Genomic DNA, 24,870 nt, shown 5'->3' with positions numbered 1-24,870 from the left:
GCCCTGGGGCAGACTGACAGAGGCGAGGCTGCCATATCGCGCCATCGGCCCCTCTGGCCATCACCAGTAGGCGGTAGGTGAAGTGTCTTGCCCATGGACACAATGACCGACACTGTCCGAGCCGAGGCTCGAACCGGCAACCTTCCGATTACAAGACGAACACCCAACTCATAGGCCACGATCGCCCCGCTCCCCAATGCTCCACACCACTAGCTGCTGACCGTCTTGTACCGCTGCTCCATTGAAAGTGTGCTGACATATTGCATCGGTGTGTGGTTCTCCAGCTGCACCACAGCACACAGAAAGGCACTCCAGGGAGTCATCATTATGGCCCAAAAAATCCTTGGACATCCTCTTCCCTCCCTGAAGGACCTGTACAGCACTTGCTGTCTCAAGAGGGCACGCAGCATCCTACGGGACTGCACACACCCAGGACAGCGGGTGTTTAAGCTGCTGCCATCTGGCAGGAGGTTCAGGCTGCTGAGGTCCCGAACAAATAGACTCAAGGACAGCTTTTACAACAGGGCAATAGTCCTAATCAATGCAAATAGCTGACCTGACTGGCTACCTACCTGGACTTTTTTGGGGGGGAGGTAACAACGGTAAAAACAGTAACAATAATAATATTTATATTTATAACAAGATGCAATAACAATTAATGTGCAATAATAACAGTGTGGAATTCAAATACACTTCTTCTTCTTTTTTATTACTAAGTTAATATACTGTGTTGTGTTGTTTGTGTTGCGTTGTGATGTGTCGTATCATGTCGTGTTGTGTTATATGAAGTGCCGACGTACAGCTTTCCAATTTCATTGTACTATTGTACTATGTATGACTGTGCAATGACAATAAAGAGTTATCTTTCTTATCTTATCTTATATGTTAGCCAGAGCTGAACATGAAAAAAAAATCATCTTTTGTTAATCATCTCTGAGTTTTTACTGTTTTTTTATGATTTCTTCTTGCTGAAGAATAATAAGTGTTACCTGATTATCACCTCCACATTATTATGTTGTGACACCAATGAGCCGCCCACTGGAAGGCTAAATTAATACTCTCATAGGCAAAGGGGAGTAAAGTGGCGCAGAAGTTGGAGTGTGGCTGCTTCAAAGAACAAGTACATGTCAGGCTGTGTATTTTTGACCTATTGCAGGTTCCTGCTTGTACTTTTTGAGTGTTTATTTCTGTACCGTGCATGTAGAAACTGCCATTCTTCGACACTAGGTCTGGTATTTCGTGCATGCTAATGAGCTTCCTTCCATCTTGTCTTCGTTCTGGTGTGCTGATATTTTCTTTAAGCTGCAGATTGAGCAATGCTCGCCCATTTTAGAATGAGCAGGGGCCACTGTCGTGGTGTAAGAACGCTAAGCCTAATATTTCTTTAAATTACAATCATTGGCAAGCTAACGCCAGCAGGTTAACACTACAATCAGCTATTTTTGTACAACATCTTACTATAAACAAAGACTGAATGCTTTAGTTAGCCTTCTGTGTAAGTGCATACTTATGTTGTAATATCCATCACTGTATGACTCATGGCTCTAACAAGCCTGCTATTTGTTTTACTTGGTTTTCACTTGTTGATTTTAATCCTTTGGACTCTCTTTTAATCTTTCCTTTCATATTTAGTTTGTTAGGATTTGGGTTAAAGAATCCCCCTTAACAGCATTAATAAATAATTGATAAAGGTTTTGTTTGTGCGATGATTTCAGGGTCACAGTCCCCGATGGTGGTAAATGCCATAAAATATCTTGTGGATCTATCAAATCCCATGAAACGAGAAGGGCAAAATCCATGTTCAAAATCAACCTTTGCTTGAATCTCCGTTATACTCTTGAAGCTTTGTGGCTGTATCTTACCTACCTGGCTAGACATGCTCTGTAAGTGTCTTCCAAAACACATTTTGAAAGAATGACACTAGAAACACTAGACACTCGCAAATTTAAAACAACATCGGTGGCCTGTAATAAAGTTCATATTTAAGATTTTTTTTAAAAAAAAGCAAAAACAATCTGTCGCTCTGATCTTCAGTTTCTCCAGATCCAATCACACATTCTATCACTTAATCAAATCCTCTCCTGTTCTTCCCACTAAATAGATTCAAACCTATGCCCTCTCCTGAAAACAAAGTACCTGCTCCCTTGCCCTCATGGTTCATGGGGTTTAAGTATTTGCGAGGAGGCGTCTTGCATTAAAATGCATTTGTACTCCTTGCACTTCTGTAATAAAACCCAGGCATTTAACATGTGTATTTATGGTTCTCAATAACCCAGAAGTCTTAATAAAAATGAAAGCTGACATTGGCATGAAGGATCCTCCTCACTAGCTGTCTTTAATGTCCAGAACATTCCATTAAAACGGGAGCACTTCCTTAGAAGTGGAGCTTTTATCCTGATTGCTTACTGGAAGAGAGGGAGGAAGGGAAAAAAAGAAAAAAGAAACCAAACGACCTTCAGCGCCTCTACACCTAGCCCTTCCCTCATGTGTGCGCTGTGAATGGACACGCCTGTGCTGACATATGTGCAGGGATGAGATGCACACTGACACTGAGTGTGAATGGCATAGTATATTTCCTTTGGGTTTTGAATTGAGCAACACTTCTTTGAATCTCTAGAGATATATGTACAAATGCACATGTCTGAGTCACTAGGCACTTGGTATTCTGCTCATGCACAGAAAAGCCATCTCAATTTTGAAATCATAACGATTATTAGGAGATAGGGGGAAAAGCCAAATCTGCATGTTTAATTAGCGCCTGTGCGATGCCAGATAGATAATACATGGGACTTGCTAATGTCCTTTCTTTTGAACTTCTTTAGGCATTTTCTTTTTGAAGATGGAGAAAAAAAGAAGATGGGGACAGAGATTTTCCTCAGTGGGAACACAACTGTTGAGCTACATTTAATAAGCTGGTCAAAAACACTCTCCTGCCGAGAGAGACTGCGCTTTTAATGACCATTCTGCTTCCAAAGTCTCAGATGTGCAGCAAGATTGCTTGCCACATACCAGACAAGGCAGCCATCTTATTAATAGCAACACACCACACATGCTGCAGACTAGGGAGCAGAAACCTAGAGAGGGAGACAAGGGAGAGAGACGCACTGGCACATGGTGAAAAAGAGCATGTCCCGTGCATGCTTTTACTGACTGTGTAGGCAAGGAGACAGATGGGTGAAGTAAGGATGAGATTGGATGTAGGACGAGGCAGGGCAGGCACCACGGTCTAAAAAAGCTAGCCCTCGCGAGAAGGCATCCAGACCAGCCTCCACACGGGCCAGGAGGGGAAAACTCCGTGATGGATGTACCCTGTGACTGGAGCCCTCGGCACGCCCACACGAAAACGCCACCAAGGCCAGGCCAGCGGAGCAGGCAATCAAAGAGAGAGGCCAGAGGGCCAGGATGATATAGGAGAATTCAGCTTATTAAATAAGCTTCAGGAGGAGCATGGAGCATCTAAAATAAGTTGTCACTCTGCCACCAACAGGCATGAAAAGAGTCTCGGTTAGATGGAAAGTCTATGCACTGCAGGCGGTGATGACAGACTTTGTACCGTAAGAGTGGGAATACTGTCATTAAATACACCAACACACCAGGGAGCTTCAGTACAGTGTGCCATCATTGATTTCCTCTTTTTTTTATTTTTTCACCTGGGCTTCATTATCGTGCATCTGAGCAGAACAGGAAGGGAAATGTTTGTGTATGTAAGGATGCAAATCTTATTCCATAATACCACATGTACCACTACTATGAAAATACTACTTCTCTAGTGGAAAAGGGTTTACATGCAAGCAAGTTGGAGTATAAATTCAGGGGTTGTGATGCGCCGTGAGTGGTGTTTCTGACTTAATTTTCATTCAGACTGCAAAGTAGGAAGCTCAATATAAGAGGCTCTATCAGAGATGCAACAGTCTGCTGACACGGATAGAAAATCATTACACAAGTCCATTACCAGAGGCCACCTGAAACCAGGTGTTCTTGTGTCATAGTTTGTAATTCAGTTGATTATATATTTTTATCCTTAATTTTCAACACTTTGTAGACCCGGACACTTTGATTCCTTTCTTGTTTGTGACGTTGCCTTGGCAACAACAGCATCTTACCAGTTTTCGCTTCGACGCTTAAGACCGAAGGAGGGGCGGGGTGGTGTACAGTGGAGGCTGTGAAAGCAGGTGCAAAAAGACATTTCTTCACTTGTATTTCCTGTCACATCCAGCAGCCCACTCCAGTCCTAAACTTTATATAATTACAACAATCTGTGCTCCCAGAGAGTCTGTGTGAAATCTGATTGCCATTGGTAACATTCACAGCAAGAGTCCTGGCGTGATAGAAGGCTTCCTGTTTCAATTTGCTAGGATCGCTCAAGTTTTACTGGCTTTTTCTTTTTTCTTATCCCATCAGTGGGGCATACATTTCCATTCAGGGGAAAAAACAGAGCCGGTAATATCCAATTTACTGGGAGGAGATGGTTTCTCTGGCAGTATAATAACATGCTACATGGAGCGTAGCATTATGAAGTATGAATAAAAAAAAGGCATTTATGGTAAAAATTCAATTCAAAAGCAGTCATCAGTCATCGGAGGAAATCAAGGCAATTAGTAACACTTTAATGCAAATTGGAGAATGCAAAACATATCACAAATCCTTGGCACTGTAATGGGGTTCCAAGGAAGAGACGATCAAATGACCTCTTTCAAACTCACCCTGGTTGGTCCACTAATCAAAAATCCAAGAAGAGAGATTTCCCTCTGTTCTTGAATAGTGTGTGCTTCTGTGTGTGTGTTTGAGCTGGTGTGTGTAGTGATGGGGGTGTATCGCTTAATAGCTTTGTGGCCACAACACTGTCTGGGACCAGGCCTCTATCTACTGCAAGAGTGGTTTCTTTGATGTGGTTTACTTCCATGTAATGTACAGTAACAGCCCAGTGTTACACCTCCAGCCATCTGTGTCCAAAGCAACATGTTTGTGGCTTGTTAACATGTTTGCAATGAGGCTACATGAGCCTGGCTAAATGTAAAAATCTCTCAGTTGGAAAATAACATATAAAAAAATATAACATCGCTTTGCGGACTGCAGCCTGTCGCATTCAAACAACTGTGGTCAATTAAGAGTTAATTTATCTGAATTTTAGGAGCTGGACAGCACCTCATACACTCCCCTTCGAGTGCTTTGACTATATGGTAAATGAACTGGTACTTATATATATAGTTTGTCTAATACTCACATTGCAATGGATGGATCTGGGGAAACTCAAGGTTCAGTATCATTCCCAAGGATACTTCAACATGCATACTGGAGTAGCAACAAAACTGTGCAATGACCTTCCAATTAGTAGACGATGTGCTCTACTTGCTGAGCCACAACTACCCATAATGCCTTAAATGACCCTTCCTACACCACCGGCAATTCATTCTCATTTTTGTACCTCACCCTACCTCCCCCAGCCCAGCTTGGGAGCTGCAGCCAGTCCTTATGAAGGCCTTCCCCAAACTGCAACCTCAGATCCATGCATCCATCCATGATGTCAAATCTAATTGAGGATGCGGTCCCTTACAGTAATGACTTTTAAATGTTTGCACAAAAACATGTAATAATTTCACTTTCGGTATTATGCATTTGGGCCTCCAGCAATTACTTACCTGTAATGCTCTATTTGAATTTAGTGATGCATTAGAGGAGGATTAGTATGAGGGATGTTTATTTCATGTCCAAGTCAAGCTTGGATGTTGCATTAAAGACAAGTCCAACATGAGCAGTAAATCATCATGAGGTGACATTAAAGTAGCAGCTAAACATTGTGATTTTGTTTTTTTTAAAAAGAAAACTTGCAAGTGTGCACCATTTAGCACGACGTGGCTACCTTGAAAAGCTCTCCTTAACATACAGTGTCTTGCTTCCAGTGTCACACTACACCCATTTTTTGGTACAGGGAAGAATACTAACAAACCGGCAGAATATGTCAAAGCCCACATGTGGCTTGAAATCCACCGTGAAGTTTCCATTTCTGGACTGAAAATCACATTCATTTGAATGCAAACTTGTTTCATCTTAAAACATTTCTTATGCTGCACAGTGAACTAGATTAGATTACTCGCTGTAACTCACTACCTGCATGCCTAGATAATATCAAGAAGCCTGCACACCAGCAGGCACAAGCTGAACAGCTATATCACACACAGCCCCACCACACCGGCGCCTCTGCCCCACTGTACCTTCAGAGTGATGGGAGAGCGTGAGCAGGCTGACACAAGAAGCTCCGATCCCAGAACCAAACACTGTGATGCGATTGGAATCTCCTCCGAAGAAGCCGATGTTCTCACTGATCCATCTCAAAGCCTGGATTTGGTCCAAGAGCCCATAGTTCCCTTTAGCTGCCTGGTCACCTGTGCTGAGGAAGCCTGCAACACAAAAAGAAGAAATTAAAAAGCCATGCAGTGAAAGCAAGTCAAATGAATCCCAGGCATAAAGTTGTTAGCCACTAAAGGTTTTCCACAATGACGGACACCCCACCCCGGTTTTGTCAGAAGAACCACAACACCAGGTTACTGCGGTTGTGAAATCATGACTTATTGGATGGCTCTTGGTAAAATAGGAGTGTGTGTGACCGCATGCCATCTGCACTTTATTGGAAATCAATGCCATGTCTCCCTGGGTAAACACCCATCATCAACAATATTGAGCAGCCGTGATGAAAACCTTGCAAATCTATGAAAACTCTGCGGACAGAGAAAGAGGAAAAAAAAAAGCTTCAAATGCTGCAAAAATAAGCAGTATGGAACGCACACACTGCACACGTGTTCTGAGTTTTATCCTGTCATTACCATTCTCTCTCCTGCTCCATAGTCCAACGAACTTACAGTCAAAACATTTACATCCAGCACTATTTATGTACATTTTCCTCCATGTCAGTAATCTGCTAGATTTGGACAATGAATTTCTCTTGGCTATATCAGCGCTCGTGTTCACACGCCACCCTTTCCCAGTTGCTCTCCAGGGCCTGAGCTCTGACGACTGATGGTTAATGGAGAGTCACGGGAGAAGATCAAAGGCAAGCAATCCCCAAAGTCCCCACGGTGGAGTCGGTGTCCGTCAAACCCATGAGCATGCATGTGAGGTGACAGATGGGTGATGTGTGGAAACCAGCACCCCACTCTCTTTAGCAGCAACGCTGCCAAACACTTCACAAGCAATGAATGTGTTGGTGGTGAATGTTTGGAAGCCTCCGGTGGTCCTTCGGCATCTCGGCATTGTTCCTAACATCTATTTTGTGGTCTGTCGTCTATCCGTGTAAGGATAAACTGTCAAAGCGAAAGAAGATTACGGTTTTGATATTAGCAACGCATAAAAAAGAATTACATTTTTTTGACTCAGGTCAGCATAACAATGCTCACTTTAGATGAGCACTGATTAGAAAGTAGCTTTCTCTGTGGTCATTAGCTTGTTCATTGTGAGCAGTCTATGTACAAAAACCCAGCATGTTCTCCACTGCTTATCATTTCTCTTTGTCTGAATCCGGGCACAATCTCCTATCTCAACCCGAACAGCAAACCCGCCTCGCCCTGAGGGCCTGTTGGCAGACACAAAGAGGGTGGGCAGGGGAAAGGCCAGGCCTGATCATCGATTGGAGAGAGGCAGTGGCACAGGAAGCAAAGCAGGAGACAAATGGATCAACAGATGGTCTCCTTCAGATGCATCCCTGAGGATGACAGAGCAGCAGGCCACATGCAGAGTGAGAGTGAAAGAGACAGACGCAGACGGAGAGAGGAGAAATCGGGGCTCCAATTGAAGAGCTTTTCCTTTTCTTTTTCTCTCGCGGCTCCTCCTCGCTTTCCGTCATCACTAAAGGACAACAGCTTTTACAACCTTCTCGAGGGTGCATGGAGGAGAGCGAGAGGGAGAGAGAGGGAGGAGAGACGTGACTCTCCCAGAATAACCCTCATTTGCAAAATGGTTCACACTTCACCAAGTGTATGTCAGTTGGGTTAAGAAATGTCAGGAGACTGGCATGTGAAAACGGACTCTGTACAACTGTTAGGCTAATTGAAAAGATACTGTAAACACTATCCATGTGGCATTGTAATATGCGGCATTGCTAAATAACAAGATGTAAATCATTAGAGCTGAATCCTCAGCTGGCACAGTTTAAAAAAGAAAAACAAAACACAGTTTCATGCTATGGTCTTTTGTGGCTTCTTGTTTAGCCGTGTTGATTCCTCTGCATAAATAAAACTGGTCATTAAAATGTAGAGGTGGAATCCAATATCTTAGACAGCAAGACATGCTGCAGGCACCATTTAAAAATACATCTAATATAGCTCCTGGTTATGTTTTAATTGGAAAGGTGACAGAAAGTATTTTCTTTGGAAAGCAATTAAGATAGCAAAGTAATTGTTTTTATGCATGCCTATTGCTATTTTTACATTGCAGACTTTTTACTATGGATGTGCCATTTTGTACATATTTGGAGTTGATGACCTATAAAACACCTCAGTCTCCTCTATGATTACAAAAAAATTACTAAAAAGTCAGCTTACTTCAATGACACATAACACACTGTATAGCTTCACTTTGGTTCTGGTTTGAGCTCTCCAAATTTCCCCTTAAGCACCAGCGACAGGGTTATAGATTCCAGATATAGCAGATGATCCCTGTCTGATCAGCACTGCGTGGGCTTTGGCTGCACATAAACCATGATGTGCATTGCACTCTCGTTTCACAGCTCACACCTACACAGGACCTTGGGATTCTGGACTGAAGCTCAATGCTCCTGAAGTGTTTGATCAAGCTGGCAATGTGCTTGACTGCACTACTCAACCTGACTTCCATTTGATTTTTAACAAAAAAACAACAACATTTAAACATTAGGTGCTTTGCAAAGAGCATTTAATTCTAAACTGTAATACAGTATCAAACAATATCCATCTTTGTTAGTTACCCAAATTCAAATCAATATGCAAATGATCTTTTAAATGATGTCAACGATTAACTTTCAACCAAACTGTATACGCAATTACAGTGTCCCAGTCCAGTTAATTTAGCAAACGTGAAATCATCATTAAATACTAAATAGTTCTAGTTGATCTGTGTAAACAAATAAATTATTAATTATTAAACACATCATTTGTACTCATTTAATTTTCCCTGCTACATTTTTATTCTTGCCTGCTGCGAGCTCTGTAACAAACTATAGATTTGCTGTGGGGTATTTTCACTTCACTCAGTAAGTGAGGCAATGCTCAAAACCCAATCCCTATGATAATGTGTGATTTACTTAATGCTTTGTTTTTCTCTTAAAACATTAAAAAAGCCACCTCAAAAACAATACTCATCTCCTACGTCAAGCTCGAGAGCCTCAGCGGGACGTGTTGGCTTGAGCGGAGAAAAGAAATCATCAAAATAAGCGTTATTTAAGTCGCTATTCTTAAATCATATAAAGCAAATCCATAATGTTTTCAATAACATCTGGTGAGAAAAGAAGTTATAAGAGAACCACATCTAATAATAATAATAATAATAATAGTAACTTCAAATGGTCTTTGTGGGTGAAACAAAGATTTCTAAATATGGAATCCAACAAGTCTGCGCAGTTCAGCTGGATTATGCATTATATTTGCATGAGAGTATCTTATTCACCACAAACTGTGCAAGTTAATAACAGTGATTGTGTAGCCTTTCTCTGTGTGTTAGAACTGTAATTTATACTGACTGATTACATGATGAGTTTTTGTATCATGTCCCAAACCTATTCTTCCCTGACAGTGATGTGGTTCACTTTTTCTGTACGCAGGCAACTGGCATTTTCTCCTTGTGGCAGCAAAGAGACAGAGACTCAGTCGTGATCTCAGCTGCAACGGCAACGGAGAATGTGGTCCGGTCACAGCTGGGTCAGGTCACACCTGTCTCCTCGCATTGTCCCTGCTGGACGAAACACTGTGTGCGTCTTGTACGGCTACCCCTGCAAGTACCATTGCTTCCCTAGTTACCTTAACGTGACCAGAGAGTCGGATAGCGGCTACGGCACGTCATCGTCCCCTCGTGATGACGCGCTCGCTCCACTTTCACACATTTTTGCACACCAGCCACAATGTGCATTAGTTGAGCATTAGAAAAAAAGTGCAAAGCGTGACGCCACATATTGTGTGTGTGTTTTTTTCTTTTGGCTTGATCATGTTTCATCAATATGTGCGTGCCACCGTCTCAGTCTCAGAGTATGTGTTTCCTCCAGAGCCTGGAGCCTGATTTCCTTTTGCCATGCTTCTCAGCATTGATATTGCTTTATTGATTATGATTTAAATGTCTGTTTCCAGTATGGTGGGCTATAACTCACAAGTGTAGCAGCAAGGGGTGATGATAATGATCGCTCTGACCCCAGACATCTCTTTTAGCCCGCTCTCCCAGATAATAGAATGTGCGTAAACTAATGGACGAGGTTGAGAAGAGGTGAGGGGGAGGGCAAAAGCTTGTTGAGCTGAAGATTGAGCTTACATGGGGACAGATGGAGGGAACAGATAGGGAAGGGTAGAGTAGAATGGGAATAACACAGTGACGTAACAGAGGGAAACGTTTTTTTGGCTTTAAAAAAAAAAAAAAATTCTTGCTTGGTGTTACTTTGCCTTTTCCGTCTTTCTTTTCTACGTCTCATCCTCTCTCTCTTTGGGGGAGCCGGTTAACAAGGCCTTCTGTGTCCAAACTCTCCTTTGGAACCACTCCTCCCTCTCCGGCCTCCCTCTTGCCCTCTCCCTCTATCTCTACCCCCTCCACCCCATCTCTTTTCTGGGGAAATAAAGGCGCACACAGTCACAGCCTAGACAGCCCCCACTAAGAATCCCCCTCCCCCCCAATACAAAAGAGCTTCAACTTCCCCCCAGCCAGGCCTGGGTTGAATGAGAGCCTCTGGGGTGTGGATGAGAAGCAGAGGATGGAAGGGGCCACCCTCCTCACAGCCACATAAAGGGCCTATGTGTCAGGCTCATGATGAGCAAGGGGCATACCCAGCGGTCCATCCTCCGCACAGGGAGCTGTACCCATGACATTTTTACCAGTTTTTTGGGAGTGTGGATTCAAAACACTGACGAGTTTCAAAAAGAGGGAGAAAAAAAAGAAATGGTGTGTGAGGCGACTGGGGCATGGGCCTGAATGAAGGTGACTCGGATCAGTGTGCCGCTCCTGTTTACAGCTCGGTGCCCAATAGCGTGGCTGGAGCACAGTCTGATCTGAGAAAAGGAGAGCGAGAGAGCTATAGAAACAGGGCGAGCGAAAGAGTGAAATGCGGACAAGCACAAGAAAGCCTCTTTATGGCTGAACACAGAAGACTCTGTGATCCACGCCACATCACGGCTTCTGCGGTGGACAGAAATAAAAACTTGAGGGAGAATCACACATTTTCTGATTGTCACTCCAATAAATTACTTATTCCATATTAATGAATATAACATGAGCACAGAATTAAACCAGAAAATGGTTAAAAGAATTTATGCATAAGCCCCCATCCCCTGCATGCCACCCCGATTCTGTCCTGGCCTCATCGCAAATTAATAATTAATTTTAAAAATCACAACGCTTCACATGGCAACAAAGCCGTCTGATGTTCGAGGCCCTAGCCCTTGACACTTTGCAAGCTCAAACCAAATCATAACACAGTCAGTATACTGCAGGTCTTTTCCCAAAACGTCAACACGCAGATGATTATAAGAAACCTAATTGCTTTGGCTTAGCATTAGTCTCAGCTGCACAAAGATTCCCGGACGCAGTAGATGCCGGGTGTCGGCTGGACGCTGCTAGAGGTAGATTATTATGCATACTGTGCTACTACATACAGACTGAGCCACTCACATGGAAAATGTGGTCTGTGTGCAACAAAGCAATGAGAAAAAAACAAAACAAAACAAAAACCTACAACAAAATGTCAAGAGGGAAAATCCATGCCGCACAGACACCAGAGCTCATCTGACACATATCTGAGCCCCTAAAACCCAGATCTCTTACAGACAGACGAGGGCCTGTTATGGCAGGCGGGGGATGAAAAACAGATACTGTAAGTCAAAGTCGGTGGTGCACGTGGCAGCTGCTGGTCGTCCTGCATGTGATTTCGGGGGCTGCTTAATCTGATTGTGCGATGTGTCCCAGTGGTCAGACGACACTGTTCAAGGGCTCTGGTGAACAGCAGCTCTGGCAGCAACTACAAATGAGCAGTTTGCATATGTATGACCCCTGGCATCCGAGCACCACTCCATCAATCATACATCGACTATTGGGGCTGTCAGTTTCGTTGCTTCTCTCCCGATCTCCCCTTCGCCATCCTTCCCTTTCGCTGGCTCAGTTTCCTGTCCACCCCTCCTCTCAGTGTCTTTCTCCATTCTGCCTCCCCCAACCCATCACCTTTTCTCTTTGCCGTGTCTCTTATTGTCGTTCTTTTCACATAATAGCATGGACAGAGGCTTCTCAAAGACAGCAAAAGGCTTTTACACAAAGGGGAGCTTTGCATCTCACAGCTGGTGCGGAGGCGTGCTTGCATGCTTCCACAAGGGGAGAGGGAGAGAGTAGTGTTTGAGAGCCACAACTGTGAGGTTAAGCAGCACTTTGGTTCTACTTGGAGGAGCACGCGTCGTCTGGATATATTTCACATTTGCACAATCATTTTCTTTTACTAATGTCTAATGTTTTTTTTTAAATGCACTCTTAGTATAATCATAATCCTTTGTTCAAAACAAGACATCGTCAGGGTGCTCTGCCTCACTTTTTTGGCCTGTGGCTGAACAAGTTCAAAGGCATGGTGTGAAAAATTACATCAAGCCTGGGTGATGTAATTTGAGGGCGTGGTGAGAAAGTTTAGCGCAAGCCAGCTCGGGGAGGACGGCGCAGTGTGCAGTGATGCAGTGATGCAGTGATGCAGTGATACCACAGAAGAGATCAGAGCCCAGCTTATCAAAGCACATCAGTGGAGCAGGGTAGGAGAAAAAGGTCATCATTTAGAGCATCTTCAAAGCCTAACTCCACTTCTCCTCAGGTTGGAGTAGCTCTGATAGCTGGCCATAACGAGCTTAGTTTTGGTTGACCCTACCCCTGAAAAAGTTGAGAAACAAGCCCCAGTGGCCAATTTTACAGCTTCCATTTGCGACACTGTAAATCTGCCTTCAAGTATTTGTTCATTTATTGAAACCCGCCAACTTGAGTTGTAAATCTATCGCAGCAAATTTGAACGAACATCTGTTTTCCAGAGGTTTAGCACTGTGGTGTGTGTGCTGAATGAGTGATTTTTTTGTGTTTGTCTTCAGATGGGTACAATATGGTTGGCAACACAATGCAGCGCTCTTGCCAGTGGGGCTGTGTTCTAATTTGAAACTGCTTCAAAGCTCACAAGAAGCAATAATTTTACAGAAATGTGCTGTTTGTGCTCATTGTGTGCAGTAAGAAAATTTGCATGTTACACCTGTTTGACTGTACAAATCAGAATTGTAAAGCAGAAGAATGCTGATAATATATGTTTTCTTGTTCTCAAAAAATGTCCTGAAAAGAGAAAAAGTATATATAACAATGTATTATCCTTCTCAAGCACTACCTGTGGAGCCAAAGCCTAATAAAGCTCGTCCCTACTTACTAGAACCTCTATTGTTGGTCAGAACCACATGATTGGATGATATGTTCCTCCATTACAATAAACTTGTAGTTTATTCAGAGACTGATGGAATTCATTGTGCTACCATGAATACTCTATAGCCTAACAAAACCACGAATGAAAATTGTCCTCAACAAATAAACTCTAGTATTCTGCTTAAATCTTCCGTGTCTAGCTATTTTATGAACAAAATTTGGATTTAAAAAAAAAGAAAAGAAAAGAAAAAGCTGACTCGCTCTAGAATAAATTTTTTGTGTTTGTTATGAATTGAATACAATTTTTTCCCTTACAGATGAAAATGGTTCATAATTTCCCTAAATTAATATAATATAATCTACATAAATCATATAACATGCAATCTACATAAATCTACATATGTTCTCCATAAATTTAATTACAGACTAACTTTGAATATTTGCCCTGCCTTCCTTGTGCTTTAGCGACAGCATGCACTCGAGCTGGCAGAGCCTCAACAAATTCGTGTAAAACCTGACAACCCACATTGCCCCAGCATGATTTGAAAATCTTCCAAAGTGCTTTTTTTTATGATGTCACTACATGTCTGACTTTTTGATTCCAGCAAAAAGCCATTTTACAGTTACCACTGTGCTGGTAGGTCTTAGCCCATCCAAGTGTTTGGCTTAGTTTGCCTTTCCAAGGCTGGTTGACAGACTGGTACTCATCCTCAGAGAAAACTACATAGACTTCTTTACACAACTAATTGGAGATTGATGTGCTTTTATTTCCTTTAACTCTGCTTACGTTGATGTTCTAGCTTCATGTATGGTCACTTTTAGTCTCTCTTTTGTACCTTGGATACACCTGATCCAGCTTCTGTGCTGTTTCTTTCGCCCTTCATAACCTTTGGACAAGGTATGACTCTGACTTCTGACACTTCCACTTGGTTCTGATGCCATGTTCCATGCTACAATGGCTACAAAATCATTTACTGAGACAAGCCTCTAATGAGGAGATTAAATCACACTGAAATGTGTTTGTGTGTTTTTCTCTTTCACAAAGGACGTAACATGGTCAGTGTCACAAAAGTGATTAAGTATAATTGGTGACCTAGAAATGTGCAGAATCAGAGATCATGTGTGCCATATAACTTTTTACTGTGGTTAAATGATTCTAAATATGTTCTATTATTAAAATAAATGGTAACAGATTTTCCATGTTCAAGTAAATTCAACTTTATTTATATAGAGCCAAAAAACAACAACAGTTGTCTTAAGGCGCTTCTCTTCTATATATTGTATCAATAAATTCTGGTATAAAACTACCTTTAGTAGTAAAAATCAGGCTTGGGAAAAGAATCACAGATGGTCAAAAAGTATTGAGGGATGTAGTAAGGTATTATTGGCAATAGCAGAAATATAGAATATCACTGGCTTTATCCTTTAAGCTTGTCAAAGACAGCAGTGATAAAGTGAAATGGAATCATGGCATATAGTATAAAGCCAATCTGAGATGACAAATCATTTCCTACTGTATTACATATGACAGCTTTTTTTAAAAAAAATAATGCTTTCACAGTCACCACAGGAGAATGACCCAAGTGCAGGACGCACATAGGCAGAATAAGGTCCAAAAATCCATTCATCCATTTTACAATTCAGGGTCATTGGGGGGGGGGGCTACCCCACCTGTCATAGTGTGAGAGACGGAGTGCACCCTGGACAGGTCGCCAATCTATTGCAGGGCTAACACAGAGAGACAGACAATCATTCACGCTCACAGCCATGGCCAATTTGGAATCACCAATTAATCTAACCCCATGCATGTTCCTTCTGTGGAAGGATGCCGGAGTACCGAGAAAGAAGTCGGGGGGAGAACATGCACACTCCACACAGAAAAGCCCCAGACTGGTATTGAATGCAGGATCTTCTTGCTGTGAGGTGATGCTTCTAACCACCACACGATCAGGAAGGCAAGCAGCATGACAAACAATCCAGTAGGAGCAGGCAAAAGGGCGACATCCAAAAACAGACACACAGCTCATATGTGGGAAATCCAAGAAAACTACAAAGCACATAAATAGGTGGCTTAATAACTGAGTTGATTAAAGACAATCAGTCAACTTAAATGTACAAAGCAAGAGGTAAATTCAGTGTCACTAGTTACTAGTTTAACTACTCATTAACGCAAATATCTAATCAATATATTTATGCATTTAGAGATGGTCTGCTGAAACTGAGCATCAAAATTGGGAAGAAAGATGATTTAAGTGACTTTGAATTTGATTGCTGGTGGTTGTTGGTGAAAGACAGGCTGTTGTGAATATTTCAGAAGCTGCTGATGTAAGCAACCATCTCTACAATTGTCTAGAAAGAAAAAGGACGCCTGAGTGATAGTTCTTTGGGGACAAATGCTTTGTTGATGCTGGAGATCAGATGAGAATGTACAGAAAACTTTGAGCTGATAGGAAGGCAACAGTAACTGAAAAAATGTATGCAGAAAATGCCTCTGATTGTTTGCCAACAGCCGAAGAACAAGCCAGATACCTGCCAGCTAAGAACTGGGAACTGTGGCTACAATTAACACAGGCTCACCAAAACTGGACAACAGAAGACTGGAAAAACATTGCCTGGACGGCTGAATTTTAATGTCAGGTGCCACATTATGATTGTAGGATCAGGTTTTGGGATGACATGGAGCATGAAAACATGGATCCATCCTGCATTTTATGGTTCTGGCAGTGGTGGATATTTTCTTGGCCTCTTACTAAGTGACCATCATTTACATACCACAACCTACCTGTGCATTGCCGCGTTGCAATCCCTATCCCTTTACGACAACAGTGCACCCATCTTCTGGTGGGTGCTTCTAGCAGGGTAATGTGCCATGTCACAAAGCTCAAATCATCTCAAACTGGAGAAAACGGTCTTATCACACACACAAAAAAAAAAAACAAAAAACAAAAAAACCAAACTAATATATATACATATATACATCCAAACCAACCAACTCAAACCCACTGAAAACTACAAGGACATTTTTTTGTTTGAGACAACTGGGAAGGTTATGTGTGCATATCTGGGTTGTCTCTGGGCTCCAGCCATGTGTGTATTACAGAGTAAATGGGAGCGCCATGGCAGTGAGTGCAGGTGAGTGCAGAGAAGGGCTTCCAACAGTGTGTGTGTGTGTGTCAGTATTTGTTTGCTTGTGGATGTGCATGTGTGGAGCTGTGGTGGGGTGTTGTGTGAGTACGGTGGTGGGGTTATGCAGCGCAGTGAGGGAGGTATGGATATTAATCACGGTGAGAAGCATGGTTCTGTGGTGCTGCACCGAGATGGATGGGGTGTGAGTGCAGTGATGTCACCCTGACAAATGGACTGGCCATGTTGGCGGAGACTTGCACATCGCCTCTCATTTCAATTAGTTCCTCACACAACAACCTTCCTAACCCACAATCTGCAGGTTACACATGCACAAACACATACACTTTAGCCAAAAACACACCCCCTCGAGCGCCTCAACCCACAGCCCTCTAACAAGATGCACTGATCTGTAAGAATACAGTGGAGCTCCTTTAATTAATCTAACTCAATTATGACAGCGCTTTTGCTTTCAATCCCAACAGCCAGTCACTCATTACCATTCATATTATCAGCCAAAAGCACTGACTAGGTCTATGGCCAGCACACTAGCCAGTGGAAACTGGCAGAGAGTCTGGGTGTGTTTATGAACTAAAGACTGGGCACTGCCCGTGTGTTTTCCCACAATATCAATTTGATGAAGTGCCGAAATGATGGCAATGTGAGCAGCGGCTCTGGCCAATGGTAATAGCATGCACTTACTCTCTGATGTAGAAAAAGGTACAAGATCTGTACCAGCCAGTGCAGTGAGCAGCACTGCTGACAAACTGAGTTCAGGTATAAAGGTCTAACCTTCCCACTAGCTGCTTATTGGCTTGTTCTTAAAAGCTTGACACCACTAAGTAATGGACCAAGGCTGATTTTAAAGTGTCTGTCACTTTAAAGGGAAGTTTTGGGCCCTGTTTTCAAAGGTCTGATGCTGTTAGCCCCAGAAGCAGCAAGCCTTGTAATTAGCTCCTGCCCATCTTGCGTGAACTTTGACACTGGAGGAATTCACAATGCCGCGGACATTGTTGGAAGTGCCAAGTACCTCTCAATCATCATTCTCCTTCTTACTTTCTTCTTCTTCATCTGATCTCCATCTCTTTCTACTGTGAGCCTCCTTTTCATGCCGGGAGAATGGTGAGAAAGGATCACTTTGGTATAAGCTGGGGCATGATGGGCCATGTGAAGGTGAAGTAGGCTACGCAGTGCACAGTGGAGCGTTAAGTTGGGGATTTGATCACAGACTCCTGGGGCTTCAGCTCAAGTTCCAGCTTAACATCAATATCTCTTTATCTGCTCACGAAGCAGCAGGAGGTTAATACCAACCCTATATCTAAGAGTGAGGGCGGTGGCTTCATTGTGCCACATTTTTAATTAGGCACTGTCAACATGAGCATTTAGTGTATTAAAGCCAATCCCCCCCTCAAGGTTCCCCAAAAATGGATGCTGCAGAGAGATAGCAAAGCACCTTTAATAAACAAATATGGGTCAGTGCTGCAGCTTTTTTCTGAACTGTAACCAAGGGCACCGTTTTTTTTATTAGACCAGCAGAAGAAGAATATCCAGCACTAGACTGTCACCTACTGAATGTGTGATAATGTGGTTTTGATAACAAAATGTTCACCAGCACTGAGCAAATGAGATATATCCATATTAGCAGTTCTGTATCATAGAATCTGAAACCACTGGTTTTGTGCATATGCAGAATTTATAACTTTCCACCTTGTGAGGGTGCTAGTCTTGCTTGGCTTCATGTACTGCTTTGTTGATGAAATATGCCTGTTCTTTCACCCCGAGAACAGCGAGAAATGAAAAATAGATGAAAAGCTTTTGAAATACTGTGTGTGATTACCATAATTCTACTACAGGAGGGAGTGTGGTCGTTACGTGCCTGTTGTATGTACCACAGAGGGCACGCACTGTACAAAACACACTTGTATCCATGTCCCACAAAGGACGACAATATTTACTCTATTTTCTTCGTTTCAATTGATATGGAAGTCCTGTCTCCACTAAGGGTCTCCGTGTTCGAACAGCTGAAGTGATTCCTTTTTCATTTCACTTCGCAGTTCTTGCTTTTAATCTAGCAGCACTAAAGAACTAGGTTCCATCAACAACAAAAAGGTTAGATCTCGCTTTCGCTTTCATCTCGGCCTCCTGCGATCCCCAGGGACGTCTCTCTGTGCTCGTCTGCGCTGCTTGGCGATGGGAGATTGTGCCAGGGCTCTGTTTGTTTGGCTTTCTTCCCCCTCCTCATCGTGCTGAAATCTGCCTGACAGTTTGGCAGCATGGCTCAGGCCCCACAGGAGCTACCGTCAGATAAAATGTCACTGTGGCTTTGTTCCATACACCCTATAGGTTGGCCAGATGCACTGTACACCTGAGAGCCCGAAGGCCAAAGCGCAGAGCAAAAGCGGTGTGGAAGAGGGGGAAGGATGGAGACAAGAGCAGCTTCCAGTCTTGTTAATTTCGCTGTCTGTGCCTTCGCTGCGTTTTGTTAACCGTCTGCTTTTTATCTTCATTGGCAGAATCGGCTTTGATGGAGAATTAGATTAGGGTTTTTAACCTTACAGTTATGTGATTAAACTACAAATATATCACAGATCGTTCATCGACGGCGCTAAATCAGCATCTTGTGTTCCAAGGAGATGTGATTGGATAAGAGCCCACTATCCTCGCTATCGTTTAACATAACAGCTCCTGAGCCTCAAACTCTTGACATCTACAGTTGAGCCTGATCCATTTTTTTTTCTCTGAAGGGCAGCAGCACCAGACCCAGCTCCTGTCTCTGAGCCTCAGATGACTATTCTCACTGTATCCCTAATGAGGCTTGAGTGAAAGAGCCGACTGGTCCTCTCACAGCCGAGTGCTAGGGCGGTTGCCACTGTCAGGTCCTGTTAGCTCAGCCTCCTCTGGTTCACGTTTCAAAGAGCAAAAACACACTCATCCAGAAGGAGCTCCTTTACCCACCCTGCCAATAAATTAATAAAAGGAGGAGCAGCTCCTGCAGGTAATTTGATTAAATACGACATCCCTGCTCTAAAGAGGATGCTGACGAAGCAAAAATCAGATGGGACGTTGTCGGAAGAAATTGTCACTGTGCTCGAACACGACCTCCTCCGTGGCGGCTCTGCTCTTCTCGTCCCCTCTATCAGCTAAACTTACTCCGTATTCCAAGACGTCTGCAAGTGATATTAGATGAAAAATGCTATATACTCCAGATGACCAAGCTCGTCAGTCACCTAATTTGATGAAATCCCTGCCAGATCGCTTCTCTTAATTGAGTTTCTTTTGTTATTTGATAGCAGACGTTTATGAGTTCATATGTTTGAGTGGTGGCTGCATGCTGCCTAAGCCTATGGGCTTATCTAGGGCACATGCTCATACTTCTCAGAACAGACATATGTAAACAACAGCTCAGACATTTGCTGTGCACCAGGGGCATAAATGAGTCTAACCACTTTCTGACAACGTGCTGATGAAATTGTATTAACATAAAAAAACACTTTATATAACTAAATGCCACAATCTTGTATTTTACCACGTATTTGTAATATTATTATTAAGTAAATGGAATAAATGCCACTGTGCATTTAATTCAATATACACTGCATATATCCCTTCTCCCTGGTGAACACTTTAGTTATGCCTTTCTGTGTTTATGTCACCCCCACTGTCTCCTCACGCTTGAGAGCGCTTAGTGGAGCTGGCGAGGATGTATCGAGCTACGACGTATGAATGGAATGACAAGCCATCTCAGGAGGGAAACCACTCATTATACAGATTGCATTGTGGTGTTTCTGGGTCATCAAGACCAATGACACCTCTCCTCAGTCTGGCCTTAGCCTGAGTGGGCATTGCTGCATGTCGTGGAGCTCCCACTCTCTATCTTTGAGTTAATACACTTTGTTGTTTTGTAAAAAGCAGTTAAAAACGTATCTGTTTAAACTTGCTTTTGGTTGCTTTTGTTTTGTTTTAGTTTTTAATGTCTGTTTTCTGCCTTTGTAAAGCACTTTGTGATTTTATCTTGAAAGGTGCTATATAAATAAAATTTTACTTTAATTTACTTGTTAACTTTGCGTTCTCGAGGGGCAGTTTGCCAAGAGGTTGCAAGGCTCAAAAACAATGCCATTAATGCAGGGGAAAAGAGACACCTGGAAGAAAGGATTCTGAATCTTATTAGCAAGACATCTTGTTTCAGTCAACGCCCCTGTAGCCCTCTGGCTCTTTGACAGCTAGCAGCTGCACAGAAATGAAGCCAATTCTGTTGATCTAATCATCCTGTTTCTACAAGCCCACATTTACTTTGGTCGACAAACTGGCTATTCCATTGATAATGCACTGTAATATTTGGTAATGCTCTGTGTTGTACTATGAAGACATATGCTGATGGCAACACTCTCCTCTTGTCTCTGACAGGAGAGCTACTCCCACGTTGGGAAACAGGTGATTAACGGCTTCTCCTATCTCTTTCCTTGGAAAACTGGAACACGCTTTGTGTTGTTGCTCACTGCTGGTAACATCCCTACCTGTGGATGGAAATTCTGCAGCCTTGCTACCTGTAGCAGCAGGTGCTGTAGCGGTAAGTCTGTAGCATACTGAGCCTTATCTCCCCCAGCCTGAGCCACTGTCCTTGGGACTGGCACGGGGAACATCCTTGAGTGGCAGGCTCCTGTTCTAATTAAACCAGCAGAAGCATTAGTCCCGCTTGTGAGCAGTTTTCATAATTACCCATGAAATTCAATCATTATTTAACTTAACAAGGTAGTTCAGTGGCCAAACATACTGTGGATTGCTGGTTTAATTGGGGAAAATGCCATTAAGATATCGGATACCTGAGGTTTTGGCACTAGTCACCTGTAAAACTCCTGCATGATGAGGGATCAAGAATAATGACAGAATATCCAGTCTTATTAAATCTGAAAATGTCTGCTGGTGATGTAGGCAAATACAGAAAAGCACTCTTATTGCAATGTCTATTAAGTTCAAATGAAATGTAAGTATGACCTTTCTAAGTGCCTTAATTCAAGTAAATTGGCTCCAGAGGAGGCTAATTTAGCCTTCTAAAACATGGGGGGAAATGGGCATTAGAGCACTAGTGCCACCAGCAAATGGCATTGGACCTTGACTTGTTTGCACAGAAAAATGTGTTAGCTTTATATCTTAAAAACACAGGGCCTTCCTTTTTCCTTTAAAGCCTTAAGGGCTCCCCCACCCTTCCCTCAAAACTATTTATTCTCAACCAATTGCTAGTATTACCATTATAATTTAGGAAACAGTGGTATTGTTAGTAAATGTAAATGGGAATTTATGCGAAGCTGCAAATGCAGGCTGCAAAAGCATGCAGTCAGCGTTTTATAATCCTGCATGAAAACGGGAGCAACCTCAGGAGGTGCGTATATTGCCTCCTATGCCTGAACCAGGATACACCAAATCTAAACAGGGCTGAACTCCTAACCCGGCCTGCTAGATACCGGGGATAATTGATACATAATTCAAGTCTAAAATGATGGGGGTGGATGATCATGTTAGACTGGTATGATGCAACCCATCAAATTTATTGAGCCAGGAGAGAAACTGTTTGATGCAGCCCTTAAGATAATTCATACCGTCCAATTTTCTCATTCATACATAACGCCTTGAATGACTGATCGCAGGAGCAACTCAATGCCTCTTCCTTTTCATATTTAATAATGAAAAAATGTACAGGTAAACATGCTCCTGTTTGTTGCTGTCAGCTGAGTCTCGTAAACCCATTTCTGTTTATCTTGACATTTCAAGTCAAAGAATTACACAGATCCCGCGTGAGTCAGGAACATCCGTGACATGCAACCCAAACTCTGAATGCAACTTACATGGTCTGACACTTTTTACAGTAAAACTAATATGATCTGTGTCATTGGATTTCTGACTCTCAGAAATCCATATGAATTTTAATGCCTGTCAAGCATTGTTAACTTGTTTACTGCTGTATTAAGCACCGGATTTGCTGTCTGAGAGAGAGAGAGAGAGGTATAGCCTGTGGCAATTTACCTCCAATGAAAGTATTAAGCTCACAGTAGTGTTACCGGAGCCCTGAATTAAATTACATACGTGGTCTTGTATAGTGAAGTTCGTAGAGCCTATATTTTGATTTCATCAAATATTTATCAAATAATGAGGCCTATTTTCCAGGATATATTACCTGCATTGGTTCAGTGCATTGAATACTGAGCATATGTGAGATGATGGCCATGTGTGCCTCAGGCTTAGATTACTTGTAGCTAGGTTACTGCTCATGCATTTGTATTGTCAGTGCCGTGTTTGCAGCACAGCTTGCTGTTGATTTAAGGACTACTGAGTTTGGGAGAGCAAGATTAGAGTATACAGTATAAAGTAAAAGCCTGAAAATCTATGGCATTGTTGCAAGTGCAAACCCGTTGAAACGTGGCAGCGTGCGTGGTGTTTTGAGCACAGAGATTTCGCATCAGAAATCAGACAAAAGCCTGAGTAAAGCCACTTACTCTCCCTCTGCTGCTGTTGAAATAAAATAGTATTACTAGACTTGTAACTGTGTTCCAGTGACCCAGAAACACATATTTCTAATTGTTCTAGCTGGCCTCTAGGGCTTCTTTTACAAAGCTATAACCTCTTCACAATCAGACCACAGCGCATGGCCCATCAAGACCCAAAGGAGAGCCTGAGTGAGTATGATCCCCTCAGGCATGGGAGCTCTCCCCTGAGCAGACAACTCGAAATGCCACCTCGATGTCTGTCGGCAAGTCATGTTTTATGTGCCTGAACAGACACAAGTGCTTGCACACGTGCAAACATCAAACACACATTTGCACTCTCGCACACTAAAGTCAAACACCCACAGACAGCTCTATTTGTTCTTCCAATCCCCTTGAAAGTGCACTATAGACCAAACTAAGACAAAATGGACTGCGTATGCTTTTTCAACCTTTCTCCCTCCCGAACAATCTAATAACATCAGATCGCAGCGATGCAGCAAGATTTGCCCTGGTCCAAGGTCACTCTGCTGGGTCCACAGCTGAGGAGGTGTGCTCAGAGGAGGGGAGGGGAGTGGCGCACATGCGGCCAGTTAGATGAGATCTGATTCCAGATCCACGAGCCCCTTTCGATTACACTATAATACTTTATAATTGAGAGCGATAAGGAGCGGTGCCATTTAAAATGTTGCAAGTGTGCTGTTGATAATCAGTGACCCAGGAGAACAGGCAGTCTTCTTTTCTTCACAGCACAGCGAGAAGCCGGTGGGGCTTGTGATGAGATCCTTGCTGATGCCGGCAAAATAAAAGCCACCTAAACAGTCGAGAGATGGAGAATTACGTACTTATCAAGCCCAATCTTATCAGCAGGCAAGCATGTTTTGAAATCATAGCTGCAACTTTGTTGTGATGCTATTTGGGACTTTGAAATAATAATCCCCATAGTTTGGAAAATATTATCCACTAAAGTCCTCTCTATCTGTTTTCTGGAAGACATGTCAGGAGCTAATTGTTCAGAATTGAGTTATTGAGCTGTATGCCCTTCTTCAGCCCCTGAAGGACTAGCACCAATACAAACAGCTCCCAAACACTATTGGAATTCCACTGGAGTGCCCCTGACTTACCCTAGCCATAATATTGTTCTAATAATTGGAGCTCACAGGCCATCAAATATCATGCCAGTTTGTTCAATTGATTCAGACAGGCTAAAGGAGGGAGGAAAAAATAGGCATTTGCAATTTTTTCATTTGTAATCCAAATGGCATTCCTCTGCTCTGTTTTTAATGATGGAAAATTTTCTGAGGCGAAAGCATTTTGCAATTTGTCCTCTGGCTAACTTTTATGTAATGCAGTATGCAGGGTCTGTTCAGGCTTTGACCGGACTGCAAACCAGTACACATGCAAAGAGTATGCAGAACTGAGCTGTACCGTTTGACTTCAAGTACATGGGTTGATATTTCACCTGCCTCACAAATGGAAATGCCTTGGTGATAGCTGCACCGAAATGCTGTAATTGAGTGTATAATGTAATCAGGTAATTTGATAGGATTCATTGTGAAAGTGTTCGGTTCAAATGGAATAGGAGAAGTAAGGTGTCAACTGCCTGTTTGCCACATTCTGCAGCCGACGCGGCAGCGCTGAAAACGATGAGAGCGATATCACAGGCCATCAGTGAAGGCAG

General features: G+C 42.8%; 1 protein-coding gene across 2 annotated transcripts in view; it reads right to left on the bottom strand.

Annotated features, from left to right (window-relative positions):
- The window catches only part of nlgn3a (neuroligin 3a), a 131,403-nt gene that overhangs the window by 37,834 nt on the left and 68,699 nt on the right, over positions 1-24,870 (bottom strand). For both annotated transcript variants that reach the window (XM_005719709.2, XM_005719710.2), the window contains one exon: positions 6,213-6,398. In XM_005719709.2, the coding sequence (XP_005719766.1) occupies positions 6,213-6,398 (186 nt within the window). The remainder of the gene's footprint in view (positions 1-6,212; positions 6,399-24,870) is intronic.

The sequence above is a fragment of the Pundamilia nyererei genome, unplaced genomic scaffold (assembly GCF_000239375.1).
Source record: "Pundamilia nyererei isolate P.nyererei 1_Seehausen unplaced genomic scaffold, PunNye1.0 scaffold00001, whole genome shotgun sequence".
NCBI lineage: Eukaryota > Metazoa > Chordata > Actinopteri > Cichliformes > Cichlidae > Pundamilia > Pundamilia nyererei.
Note: the sequence above shows the minus strand (reverse complement) of the source record. Positions and strands in the feature narration are given on the sequence as shown.